At 40.1% G+C, this 13622-nt stretch overlaps 1 protein-coding gene across 15 annotated transcripts in view; it reads right to left on the reverse strand.

The window, feature by feature from the left end:
• The window catches only part of CELF2 (CUGBP Elav-like family member 2), a 301902-nt gene that overhangs the window by 63104 nt on the left and 225176 nt on the right, over positions 1–13622 (reverse strand). For 14 of the 15 annotated variants that reach the window (XM_010720047.3, XM_010719640.3, XM_010719703.3 and 11 more), the window contains 2 exons: positions 13038–13086; positions 3541–3675 (listed from right to left, as the gene is read on the reverse strand). In XM_010720047.3, the coding sequence (XP_010718349.1) occupies positions 3541–3675; positions 13038–13086 (184 nt within the window). Of the gene's footprint in view, positions 1–3540; positions 3676–13037; positions 13087–13622 lie in introns of those variants that run through there. The other variant, XM_031552864.1, reaches the window with a different exon arrangement.

The raw sequence follows: 13622 nt of genomic DNA on the forward strand, positions 1-13622 counted from the left end.
GCTTCTTTATCGCTACAGCCAACAGGGCTTTAATTTTATTTTTATTTTTATTTTTAATACTTTTCTCAGCTAGGAATTACTCCTTGCCGGCCAACTAATTCCACAGGGACTATCTTAGAGTTTTTGGAAGGAAGTGCCTCTCGGTTGCTGCCTATTTCTTGTAGCTGGTCAGAATATAAGAAGTTACAAATGATTATTTCTTAGATGGAGGGGCAAAGCATTGGGAAAAAAAAAAAAGGTGACAGGGAAAAAAATCTCAGTTTCTTTAAAAAATAGTGCTCCACCACTGGAGCTTTGTATCATTATTTTACTCTCATTTTACAGATGGGTTTCAAATACATGACAATAGGAATTTGGAGACGAAATGCTGATGGTCCATTATCAGTAGTGACAGCAATGGGTGTGACATTATTAAAGTTCTGTCAGCTCTTGGCTATAAACTACAACAGGAACAATCAGTTTGATCCCTCACTTTATCTTAGCACTTATTTCACACTCATCATGAGTGTTACATTTCCCCTTGCTGCTGCAGGAAGGGATTTCTTCTTGCTACTGGAACCATTTGGTACTCTAAGATCCTACATCCCACCTATAGATTTATTGCAGACTTCTGTCATGCTAGTGGTATGGTTGCTGTTGTAGTACAGGCATGACCAAAAAGTCAACTGAATGTTCTTTACTCTTTATGGTGAAAAAAAAGACAACAACAACAAAAATTTGCAGCACAAACTGAAATTGTTCTATTGAACATTGTAACCTCATGCCATTCCTTGCAACTATCTGCTGGTAATCAAGATTATTTGCCTGAATCCTTCAATAAAGCTCAAAAGTTGGCAAAGATACCAATGCGTACACTCCTCAAGCTGTTTTCTTCCAAGATACCATGATGTACATTCGTTATGCAACTGAAAAGAGATGCCAAACAGAGTTTATTGGACCATATTTCCATCTCACTGCTGTGAGCACTGTGAGTTCCCGAAGGCTCTGGCATCATAAGGACAGTGTTTTCCTAAGACAGTGACTATTTCTCATTCACCCCCCTGTGTCTGGGAGGGAAACACATCCGGACTGGTGCTGGGAGAACAAACATTGTTTGTGGCAGAGGGAACTAACATCTTGAAAATGGTAACATGAATTAAAACTCATTAAGTATCAGAACTCATTACAAAGATTTAACTGTATAATTCTCCTTCTTGCTTTAGCAAAGCAGCTTTTCACCCTGTGCTTTTTCAGCCAAGCTCCCTCCACTGCAGATCTCCCTTAGCACTTTTCATTTCAGCTTTGCAATACCAACAGTTTGCCTTCTCTCATGGCATGGTGGTTTTGTGAAGCTGATAAACATCTGCCTGAAAACCTGGTTGGCACAGCCGAACTCATTTTCAAGTGTGAACATGGGTGTGTAGAAAGCAATTCGAGTTTAACAAGCCATGATGCATGAGGGCATGACAGAATATCAATCGTGATGGTGACCGAAATAAATCCGAGTGGCAGGGAGGATACAGCTCTGCTGAGACTATTGGTGTGTGACCTACCTGCACTAAGATCTTCACCCTCCAGCAGGAGAGAGCAGCACATTAACTGTACGGCTATGCTGGCTGGCAGACAACACTGCTCTGCCTGGTACACTGGTGACATGGCTTAAAATCTCAGCCTCTGATTATTGTGATAGTGCTATTTATAGTAGAATAAAACTACCCCATTACCCTTACACTGTTCAATTTCATAATTATCTTTTCTATGCTCGTAGCATATCCAATGCCTATTGAATAAAAAAAACAAAAACATGCAGTGGACTTTCAGCAGATCCCAGGTGAGATCCATTTCTTTAGTGGGTGATTCCAAAGAATCAATTAATTCTTTTGGGACTCAAGACATCTCATGCCCAGATCTTGTTATTTTAGCACTTAGCACCTTTCCCAGTAATGCCTTCCATCATCCTTTCTCTTTGCTAGTTACAAAGTGAAATAACTAAAAATCAGAACTATTTGTTTTCCCTCAGTGTGGGGTCTAGTAAATTATGGCAGTGCTTGACTCCATCAGTTAACATTTACTACTGAGCCACAGGAACCAACCTCAGACCTTTATCCTAGTCTTCCCCAAGGCAAAAGCCATGATCCTGATGCTACTCTTGCCTGAAAGGACTGCTGTTTGGCAGCCCCCAAAATTTTGGGATTGCAGTCTAATCATGTATAAATGCAAATACAGAATTTTCTCGAGCCTACCTATTTATTGTCAGAATATCTTTTCAACAGGCCCTTCAGAAATGTTGTATGTTTTCACGCAGTGCTGTGAAATATAGAGTAATCCATGCAGCTTCCCCTGCTGAAATGTATAGACTTTTTAAACAAGCTGGGCTGCACACAAAACCCTCTGCTTTTCAAATCTAGGCACAAATTGTTGCATGAAATACTGAGGATTCTAGAGCCTGCAGGAAACAAGCAAATCCACAAGGAAAAAAACCCCACACATATACATCTACATTTCCACGCAAGATTGATCCAATTATTTTTTTCTGTGACTTTTGAAAATGTAATAAAATGCATAAACTGTGCTTTCTATGTTTCTTTTATTTATTTCTACAGAAACAGAAGTGGTGATGTTCCTCACAGCTCTGCACTTGAAATTACTTGACTCCCTGTGCCATTACATGACAGCAGCTCATACCTCAGCTGCTTTCCCCACTGAAGATGAGTCTATGCCCTATTCCACTCTGTACCACACAGTGCTGAGTTTGAGGAAAGGTTCACAGCCTGAGAATAATTTCAGGTCCACATACCATAGATTTAATACGCAGTCTGCAACATCAATATACATTTATTTTTCTTTTCGATATGTTTTCAGAGAGCCTTTCCAAAAGGCATTTCTGCACTCAGAAGGGGTCACCACCTATCAAAGCCTGTGCATTCGATTTCCAAGGTTCAGGTCAGCTGCTTGACCACTCTCGGTGGTGCTGTGTAACACCTCTCCCCTGGTTTTTGCTTTGTGATAGAGGCACAAGCATTACAAGCTCTTTTAACAAACTTTTGTCTGGATAAAGCTCCCAGATTCAAGCTAACCTCTTTGTTTCTGAGTTTCAACAGACCTATGTTTTGCATCGTGTTATAAAAAACACAGGAATTGAGGAGATAGTGCTACAGCGTGGGCCAGTTCCCATGACCCTATATGTCTTCAACCAGTCATTTACAGTCCTTCTTTTTTTTGGTGGCCTTATGGTACAAAGCAGAAATGGGGTCAGGGAAGGATCTTTGATTCTGTGAGAGCAGAAAACGGAGGGTGCTTTCTCAGGGTGCAAAGGAACCTTTCCAGCTGACAAACAGTGTGATAACACAAGTTAATATGTTGGCACCAAGACCTTTCTGACACTGGAAATAAAAGGTGATAATTTCAGTCGCTGTGAAAAGTTCATGCGGATACCTTCATCACGTGGGACGTATTATGGCGTAACCTCTAGCTGCAGACAACGGCTGTGCCTACCCTGACTGTGACACAGAGCTCCCAATTAGCACTTAAGGAAAGAGACTTTACAGACTGCACACTCACCTCTGCTCAGCCCATCAGGTCCCCGAAGGATTCGGCATTCTTCTATCTGGCCGAACGGAGAAAACATCACCCTGATATCATTCTCATTACACTTCTTCGAAACCATTCCTATGAACAATTTTCTGTCTTCCACAGCTAGAAGATAAAAATAATGAATGAGCAAAGGCCATTTCATCTTCTTCCTGTGATCAATGCTTCATTACCACATCAAACCGAGCTCCAGTCATGTGAGTCTGGCTCTGTAACTGAAGACAAGTCCTAAGGCAAACACTTTATACTTACAACCTCCCTTCCCCCCTTCCCACCCCCACCCAAAATCTCTCATTTTTCTTTATCTCTCTGCCTTTTTTTAGTGGTGGTTGGTGTTTATAAAACAGATTAATTGGCTGCCTTAGTCTTTCTGCATATGTCTCCTCATCACTGCTTCTAAGAGAAAAGCATCCTCTGATAGAAAGAGTAAAAATATCTTTGCATAGATTTTAATTCAGATAAATTCCCTCACCTCCCTCATGTATGAAAGAAATCACGACAGGGGTGAGGGTAAAGAGGGGATCGTACACGTAATGATACAAGCTAATGAAAAATATTCCTGAGAAATGTTTTGAGAGAGAGGCTCCTATCTTTGCTTTCAATTTCATCCAACTTAATGCGTGGCACTTGAAAGGCAGACGTGTAACCACTGCTCTGGAAAAGGAATGCATTAAATTTTCCTGCTTTCTTCAGAGTGACACAGTTCCCTCCCCTCCAAGGGGACACAAGGCATATTCTAGGACAGCACCTCATCAAGGGGACTGCATAGTGCTTTCCAAGAAGCAAACCCCTTGATCTGTAATGATGCTGAGTTTGCAAGAAAAAAAAAAAAAACATGAAAAAGGTGCTTTACCTGAATTATTGGTAGAATATTTTCTGTTTGTACTGTCACCCAAACCAGCATAAGCTAAACTGCAGTGGCGGGACTTGCTGGTCCTGTTAATCAAACCTAAATTCACAGGTCTAAAGCTGCAGACTCTCGTCAAATATGAAATAGGTCATCAAAACTTAATGCACCCTGGAAAGACTTAAAATGTTAACACATCATCCCATCTGTATTAAACCCCAAATCTAAGTGCTTATTATACAGCATATACACCATTGCTTTCTTCTTCTCTTGAAATGGCATGTAAATCCAATTCACTGTTAATGAACAGACTGTCAGAGTTTGCAGGGATGCAAAGAAAGAAGGAAAGCTTTACTCCAGAGAGTCTGCAGTGCACTTACTTATTTCTATTATTGTGCAAATTATTGTAACGAAGTATTTTCATTTCTGGGCCTAACCAAAAAGAGAATCTTCCCTTGTTCCCCAACCCGTTCTCCTTGTATTAATATGAGTTTGTCAAATGGAAGAAATTGCAGCTGAGGAAGAAGAAACTGCATCTATTTTCATAGGATTTTATTCCTGTTATACTTCAACACTGTAAGTGCATTTAATAACAATAAAAAGAAGAGGTTCATGTTTATTGATCACAAGAGAGGTATTTGAAGTAATTTTTCCTTAGAATTGCTGAATTTAAAAAAGCATTTGTAGCTTTTATACAAGCAAGCGTTGAGATCATGCATTTTTCAGAATCCAAAAGAGCAGTCCCTACAATCTCATCCTCTCACTCAAGAAGCTTGCAAGAAAGTTGGTGTGAATTTAGTACCCAGGAGAGTTTTTTCTCAGCAGATTCCTCAAGTCTCAACATTTTCACTCACACTTTACTTTGGGTTTCCACCGTCAGGTTAACCTTTCAGGAAGGGCTAACAAATGATGAATGCACAGGATGAACCAGGTACACACAGACCAGCAGCTGAATCATGAGGCTGCAAAGAAGATATGTGGGCTGGGATCCATATACATATATACATATGTCTTTCAGTGAAACTTTACACTTGATTCATAATACATAATTACTATTGATAATTATGTTGAGGATGGTGGAACTGAATTGGTTTCCTTGCAGCCATAGGGAGAGTCTTGGTACTTTGCTAGTAAGAAGATGCTTATAAATTGGCTGCTTAAAATTCCTATATGCACTTGACTAATCTCTTTCAGGAAGGTCCCTGGACAGACTGGCCTGAATTGAATTGTAAGGATGTCTCATATTCACCAACTGAGGTCAGGTCTGGGGACGTCTAGGCACAAGCACTGCCTTCTGTTCTGGCTTTTGGGTCTCTTAATTTCTGCCTGTGTGTCTTTTAGTACCCACACAGTTAAAATTTGAGTTGATTTTAGGCTTGAAGTCCAGTGCAGGTCTACTCAAAGAGCGACTGGATCCCAGTGTTCTCTTAAAAGTATATTCTGGCAGGGCAGGACAAATGTCTGCAATGTGGACACAAAGTAAGGAGCTGAGGGTCCTGCTTGGGTGCAAGGACAAAGAATCAAATTAAAGAAATTCACAGAGATTCAAAATTAAAAAGAGATTTTTCTCCCTGCCTTACAAGGAAGTAGAAGCTGTCAGGGTGCAAAGGAGCTTCTCTTCTCTCTACCCCTCCAAAGCAAATGGGAAGGCTTTGTTTTAATTTTCCAAAGAGTAACAGACAACTAACTCCCCACCAGCCTCCTTCAGTATCACTAGTAAACCCATAAGTACACCGCTGAACTAAGACGATTTGCAGGTTTTCAGCTTCAGGGTGATTTTACAGTAAATTAAACATCCAGCTCCCGTGTACTGTACATCTCGAAAATGCAGATTTCAGAAAGAATGCTCAGAGTATAGAAAACATATTGATATGATAACGTGCCCTGCATTTGGTGCTATTAGTCAGTGCTGATTAGCACTGAAGCTTAAAAAAATTGCTATTCAGTTTTGGCCAGGGGCCCAGCATAAACAACATTTAAAAGGACAACTGTCAGTATCAAAATGACATGTTTTCACTCCACCTCATAGAACGTCTGATATTATTAGGCTGACATAGTTTTAAACCATATATTCTCACATGGAGAAAGGATTGCTTTTTTACCTGCACATGACTGGCTGTCAGGATTTGTTTCTGCATCCTTGGTCAGCCACTTCTCTCCTTTCTTCCTAAAAGGAATACTTCCCTATATTGCAGGTGTGGTGTGAGAATGAAACAGAAAAAGGATCGTTAAGAAGAATGGGTGAAATGTATTCTGCGCATGGTGCCTTGCCTGTGCACACTGTATTGCACCCACAGACTGTACAATGAGCTCAACATGAGGTCCATGCAAACCACCAAAGCATGGAGATTAGAAATGTGCTACCCACTGCTGGCTGGAGAAGAGACAGCAGTTCCTGAAGCTATTTCCCCTATCTTTACTCACCTAAAATTTCCAGTCCTAGTCTCAGCTAAAATGTGATCTATTGATACCAGTGTCAAGAGATCAGCTCCTCCAAAGTCTCCTCTCACAGCGAGGCAGGATGACTTGTTTTGTGGGAGCCTACCCCTTACCGTAGACAACAGATGGGCTGTAACCTTTCAGCTGACTCCTGACCCTAACATACAAATCCTCAGCTCTGGCCTCAGGGAAGGAAGAAACACTCCCACACAATGAATGGTTTCAATAATTGAAAATCTTGAAAATAAATGCAAAATTTTTGGCAAGCATTTGACATCACCATTTTTTTACTCTTCTCAGAATTCTGTTTGTACCTTCTGGCTGTTTCACACCACTGTTGTGATGTGAAGTAGATCTCACTGGCCAAAAGCAAGAGTAGGATGAGATGGCTGAGTGCTCCGCATTGATGGAGCAGAAACAGTAAGAAGATGACAGTGAACAAGGCCTGAAGTTCCAGTTACATGAAGGTGTGAAACTGCAGAGCATTCTGAGCAAATAATTATGGGATTCACCTCTGATCCATCCAGACACACAATGAATGCAGGTCAGCTATTCCACCTGAGCAGTTAGTGAGACATAAGCAGTGCTATATCTGGGGTGGGATTCTTCTGCAGGCTTTGTGGTGAGATTCTGAATGAAGGAATCCGGTGTGACAAACGGCAGATATCTTCTTTAAATCTAGATAAGTTGCTTTCTTAACTCCATTAAGACTAGCTCTGTGGTGACTAGCAAAGGTATCTTGCTAATATGCTTGAAGAGAGCTACGGTAGCCATCAGAAGCTGGAAGAAATAAAGTCTGCTTCTGCTCATGGGGCTACTTTCAAACCAGAGCCTCCTGCCTTCTGACGGCACTACATTCAAGTTGCAGAATTAACTGCAGTTTTATTCAGTTTGCTCCATTAATGAGCATTTTTGCAAGAGAACACCCTCCCCATTTCAATGATCAGTGTCTGGATGGAGATCAGTGATGAGTGGTGTCCCACAGGGGTCCAGTGCTGGGACTGATATTCTTCAATATCTTCACCAATGACATTGACAGTGGGGTCAAATGTACCCTCAGCAAGTTTGCTGATGACACAAAGCTGTGGGGAGCATTCAACATGCCAGAAGGACGGGATGCCATTCAGAGAGAACCAGACAGGCTTGAGCAGTGGGCCCAGATGAACCTCATGAAGTTCAACAAATTGAAATGTGAGTTCTTGCACCTTGGTCAAAGCAACCACCACTACCAATACAAGTTGGGGGATGAAAGGATTGAGCGCAGCCCTGCTGAAAAAGACCTGGGGGTAATGGTGGATGGGAAGCTGGATATGAGCCAGCAATGTTTCCTCACAGCCCAGAAAGCTAACTGCATCCTGGGCTGCATCAAAAGAAGTGTGGCCAGCAAGGTGAGGGAGGTGATCCTGCCCTCCTGCTCTGTGCTGGTGAGGCTTCACCTGGAGTACTGTACCCAGATGGGGAGTCCTCAGTACAGGAGAGATGTAGACCTGTCGGAGTGCATCCAGAGGAGGGCCATAAAAATGACCCAAAGGATGGAACATCTCTCATATGAGGCTAGAAGAGCTGGGGCTGTTCAGCGTGGAGAAGAGAAGGCTGCGAGGTGACCTGAGAGCAGCCTTTCTAAAGGATCTAAAGAGGAGCTACAGGAAACAAAGGGACAGACTCTTTAGCAGAGTCTGTGGTGACAGAACAAGACGAAATGGCTTCAGGCTTAAAGAAGGTAGATTTAGGTTGAATATAAGGAAAAAGTCTTCTACAGTGAGGGTGGTGAGACACTGGAACAGGTTGCCCAGAGATGTGGTTGATGCCCTATCGCTGGGGACTTTCAAGGTAAGGCTGGATCAGGCCCTGGGCAACCTGATCTAGCTGTGGATGTACCTGTTCACTGCAGAGAAGTAGGACCAGATGACCTTTAAAAATCCTTTCCAACTAAGAATTCTATGATTCTATGATTTCACAGTTTGCAGCTTATATTAGATCAGTTGAGCTAACTCAGGAGAATAAAGGAACAGGGCTTATTTCCTGCATGGTACAGAAGAATTAAATCCTGTAATAATAATAGGAAATCTACTCCTAAGACTACAAAACTTTTCTTCCATCTTAAACACCAAAAATTTTGTCCTGAAAAATCATTCATATACCTCATACAGTGGGAGACACACCTGTCCACGACAGAGGGTTGGAACTTCAACCCAAGGTATTGTATAATTCTATTCTATGACTCTACAATCCCCTTATTATACATTATGAAGGCTTCAGTCAGTTAAAGAGCATGTTTTCCATCCAGAAGTTGCCTCTCTTTTGAGCAAATCATGAAATAGTTAATTATGTGCAAATGGTTATATAATTTCTTTTTTTCATCCAGAAGGGAAGAGGGAAAAACAGACTTTTTATCCTTACTTGTAAGCCTGTGAAAAACCCTTGTGCACAATCTGTCAAAGTCACACCTGGATCTGGAGCTGCCTGCATTAATTATCAACTTTTCTATGTGTTAGTGCTAACATATGGCATTTAATTACTCCCTCCAAATTGGCAAAGTCGTGCCATGTAGAATTTCAAAATTATTTCTTCAAGTTTTCACTAATAAAATAAATAAAAATAAGTGACCTGATCACACAACTAACTCTCCGCCTTCCTTCCTTCCTTCCTTCCTTCCTTCCTTCCTTCCTTCCTTCCTTCCTTCCTTCCTTCCTTCCTTCCTTCCTTCCTTCCTTCCTTTCTTTCTTCTTTAAATTATAAATTTTGTAATTTTCCCTCAAGTGTTGAAGCACTGATCCATTTGAGACTATTCTGTCCTCAGGATATGCTCCCAATAGTATTAACAGTATTCAAATACTGATCCTAGAAACATTTAAGCACTTGCTAACTAGTAGCATGTTAATGGCCACTGACATCTAAGAGCCAAGCACATGTGTATGTGTTTTTCTGCATTAGAGTGCAGATATTTCTTCCTTTTTGAAACATAAAAAATATCCTTAAGCAGCCAAGTATTGTTTATGATTAACAGTTAAAATGAATCTATTAATAGTGGAGTCTTTGAAATCTTGAAGCCGTGTTTTTCTGGTAGGTATTCCTTAACTGAAACTTTGTAGATGGATCAAGAGATACAAGGGTGGTCAGACTAGATGTCATGGGTGACAAGCACAGGACACACTACAAATTTAATCATCTGAAAATCTTTCAGGGATGTCACATTTCTCAACAAGGAAAGCCTTTTCAGAATCCTCTAGAGTAAACAAACTAATTAGATCTAAAGGCAAGTCTTTCTCCATCAACTCTACCTGCTAAAAGCTCAGTGGAACAATTAAGCTTTGCTTCATGTGCATGAGCAGAGATGACTCAGATACATGAGCTACCATTCTCCACCTTCACTCCTGAATGCAGAGAAGGAACAGAGATGATTGCATGGATCTATCAGCCACTGAAATCCTATCGAGAAGAAAATATATCTTCAGGTTGCTAATAAAGTCCTAATACTGCAAAAGAACCCAGGCACTTGGTAAACATGCAGAAGATGCCTGTTCTAAATTCTTCTTTGTGTTTCCATAAGGTAAACTTGGCATTTTGTGCTAAGGTGTGGGTTAACAAATTGATCTAATAAAAACAGGAACAGAGGTGAGGAATGAGGGAGCATTTCTTTGTAGCACTCCTGGCCTTGGATGATCATTACAATCTTTGCAAGAGATTCAAGATGTGCAGGAGGCGTCTTATCACCCAGAAAATTCTTCTCTTTGAAAACCTCTGTAAGCTGAATGATGGCCACCTTCTTCTCATCTGTGGAAGTTGAATGGATCTATCTAGCCTTCCAGAAATGTGTATGATCTCAGAAGAATTGCAACAAGTGTTCAACCTCTCCTGCATCTTTCTCAAACTTATTTGGACAAAACAATTCATTTAAACTCTTTGAAACATGAGAAATACAACTTCACCTATAAAATGTAGTGGGATCCCCCATTATGCAGAAATCAAAGTGTTTCAAGTATTCCTAGCTCGAACACTATGGATCATAAAACCAAGATATCTTGGCATATCTTCGTTCTTTTCCCCTTTGAACTTACCAGTCTTGTTGAAGGTTTGTACTGCTTATCACTTTGCTATTGGCAGATAATATATCTCAGATGGATAGCCTGGAGCATATGACAAACATATGCCAAACAGGCCTCCACACTCTCCAAGCATACAAGCTCTCACCTCCTCCATGGATCCTACTCCTACGCCCTGTCCTTTTGAGAAGCTCTGCTGCTTTTCCAATCATCATAGTGTTAGTTCACCTTCTGTTTCCTCAGGCAATAAAAAAGAAGAGTTCATCTCCCCCAGAAAATGCCTAACAGAAGCATATATGCTCTCCTGGAGTATGAATTTAAAAGGGTATTTAATTTGACAGTGATGACTGTCTTTGATTTGTTGATGTGTTTTTCTTAAAATATGGAGAAAGTCAAGAAAAAAAACAAAATTCCAATACCTCATGATTTTCATGCTAGAGATAAAAAGAGGTGCAAGACAATACTCTGAAGATTAATAATATTCCCACAGTGCAGACAGGAGTATCATGAAGATAACCTCAGTCTAACAGCAGTAGCGAGGGGTTAATTTATCCTGCTTTGTAAGGACTGCAGAGCAGGATAGGACTTGCACAATTCCCCACAGTGCTTTGGTGATATGTTCAATCTTCTTAAGGAAGAAATATGCAGAATGAGCTAGTAATTCCTTTGGAGTTTACTTTGACCCACTGGCTCTTATGTTTCTAATCTGCCAAGGTACTTGAGGTGAAATCTGTTCTTGAAAGAAGAATCCATGGAAGTTATAAAGAGCTTGGTTTTCCCTAAAAATTTTGCCCAATGCAAGTGCAATAAATACCATGGAATGAGATTTTGATTCCAACAGCAACCATCTCACTTGCTAGAGTAAGGCCTGAAAAGTTTGGTCCTCCTGTCCACGCAGATGCCTTTGCCTCTTTTCTGAGCATTCAAAGAAAGCAACTAACTGCTGCTAAAACTATCTGTGGACAAGGCAAGAGAGAGAACATCACTCCCTTGCATACAGATGATGGCTCCAATCTCTCATGTTTGTGGCCAGTTTTGTTTTGAAAGTTGTCATATAGGACACCTAGCATCGTGTGAAGTTTTAATTTCTTTCCAAACTTTGTAATCCTTGGAGAAGTCTGAAAATGGGATGCACTACAATTAGCACAAAAGAAGCCTTAAAAAAGCCTTGCGGAGAGATTTAGAGCCCAATCATAATTTACATTTGCAGGTATGTAGATCTCTAAGTGCACGGCTTCTGCCCTGATTACTAATTAATGAGGTGCAAAGATGCCTGTTGGAGGAACCAGCTCTGATTATGTGGGCCTTATGGGAAAAAGAAGCTCTTGCAATCTAAGAAGGCAGATGATATCTTTAACATGTATTTTAGAAAATTACAGGAACAAATCAAGGGGCAAAAAATACACATGTATATATTTTTAAAGAATCACACACAGTCAGGCTGTGCTACCATCCGATTATCTTATTTCCTTGAATACAAACCTGGCATGTTTAATAGATTTAGTTGCTGTCTATTTTGCATGTCATATACATCCACTTAGGCAGTAACCTAGTATTCTGAATGGATATTACTGTCATTATAGCATTCATTTTACAATCGTTGAGAGGAATAAGTATACAGAGAGATGCAAGGTGGGTTTCCCAGTTCAGAACTAAGCATATCATTAAAACCTAAATTTGGTTCAGATTCAGAACAGCATCATTCTATAAAAAGTAGGTTTAGGCAAATGTTTAAGGTCCATCAGCTGCTTATATTATATTAACATTAGAATGGATTGTGTTTCTGTTTTTTTTTTTTTCCTTTTTACTATTAAAATTTCATATCCACCTGACCAATACCAGGTGCTTTTAGACCACTTCACTGCCAGAACAGGAGAGAAACAAGTTTGTATCATGGTAGGCCACAATATACAGCAGATACAAGGAGAAACTGTTTCTCAGAACATTTCCTTCCTTCTTTAAATTGGAGGTAAAAGGGAGTTGAGAGCAGGTCAACATCTTTCCTGATCTTTCAGATGTAGGGAAACAGGCTCATATAATTTTCACCATACAAGGAGTAAAGCAAAAACTCTCACAATGTTTTGCTTTCTTTAGTGAAAAGAGATCCACAATTACGTAAAAATAAATTAAGCACATACCATTGGACTTTTCACTATCTGCGGGTTTCATCTGAATAGGATGATGCATCTAAAAACAAAAATGAAAAAGAGTAAGGCAGGTTGGATAGTCATAAAAATCAAGAATAATGGTTTTAATGAGGGGCTAAAAGGATACATGGTCAATATTAAACACATTGCAATGGCATAAATTCAAAATAACACCATATTATAGGCTTTTAAGAAAAAAATGGTAAAGGAGCATTTTATAACGAGGAAGATTAAAAAAAATAGATCACTGGGCCCATAGGACTCATATAAAACTTTAATTTGTTACATCCAGTTTCAGAAGACCTCTAAAGTTACAACTCTCATTACTTTATGGCATACTTGGTTTCTGTTTTACCAGTTTCTTTTCTTGAGCTCAACCACTGCTGAGGCTGAGATGCAACTTCCAAGTAACTGAAGAGCTAGCAAACATTTCAAACATACTCAGAGGAGTTTAGCTTGACAAATGAACTTTGCATGTAATTAAAAAAAACACACGCTGACTCTTTCAGGACTGAAGAGGAAGACTTGTATCTCTTAAAATAGCTTCTTATAAATGTTTAGAATGTTTAGTATCTT

This window comes from Meleagris gallopavo, chromosome 1 (assembly GCF_000146605.3).
Source record: "Meleagris gallopavo isolate NT-WF06-2002-E0010 breed Aviagen turkey brand Nicholas breeding stock chromosome 1, Turkey_5.1, whole genome shotgun sequence".
Taxonomy (NCBI): domain Eukaryota; kingdom Metazoa; phylum Chordata; class Aves; order Galliformes; family Phasianidae; genus Meleagris; species Meleagris gallopavo.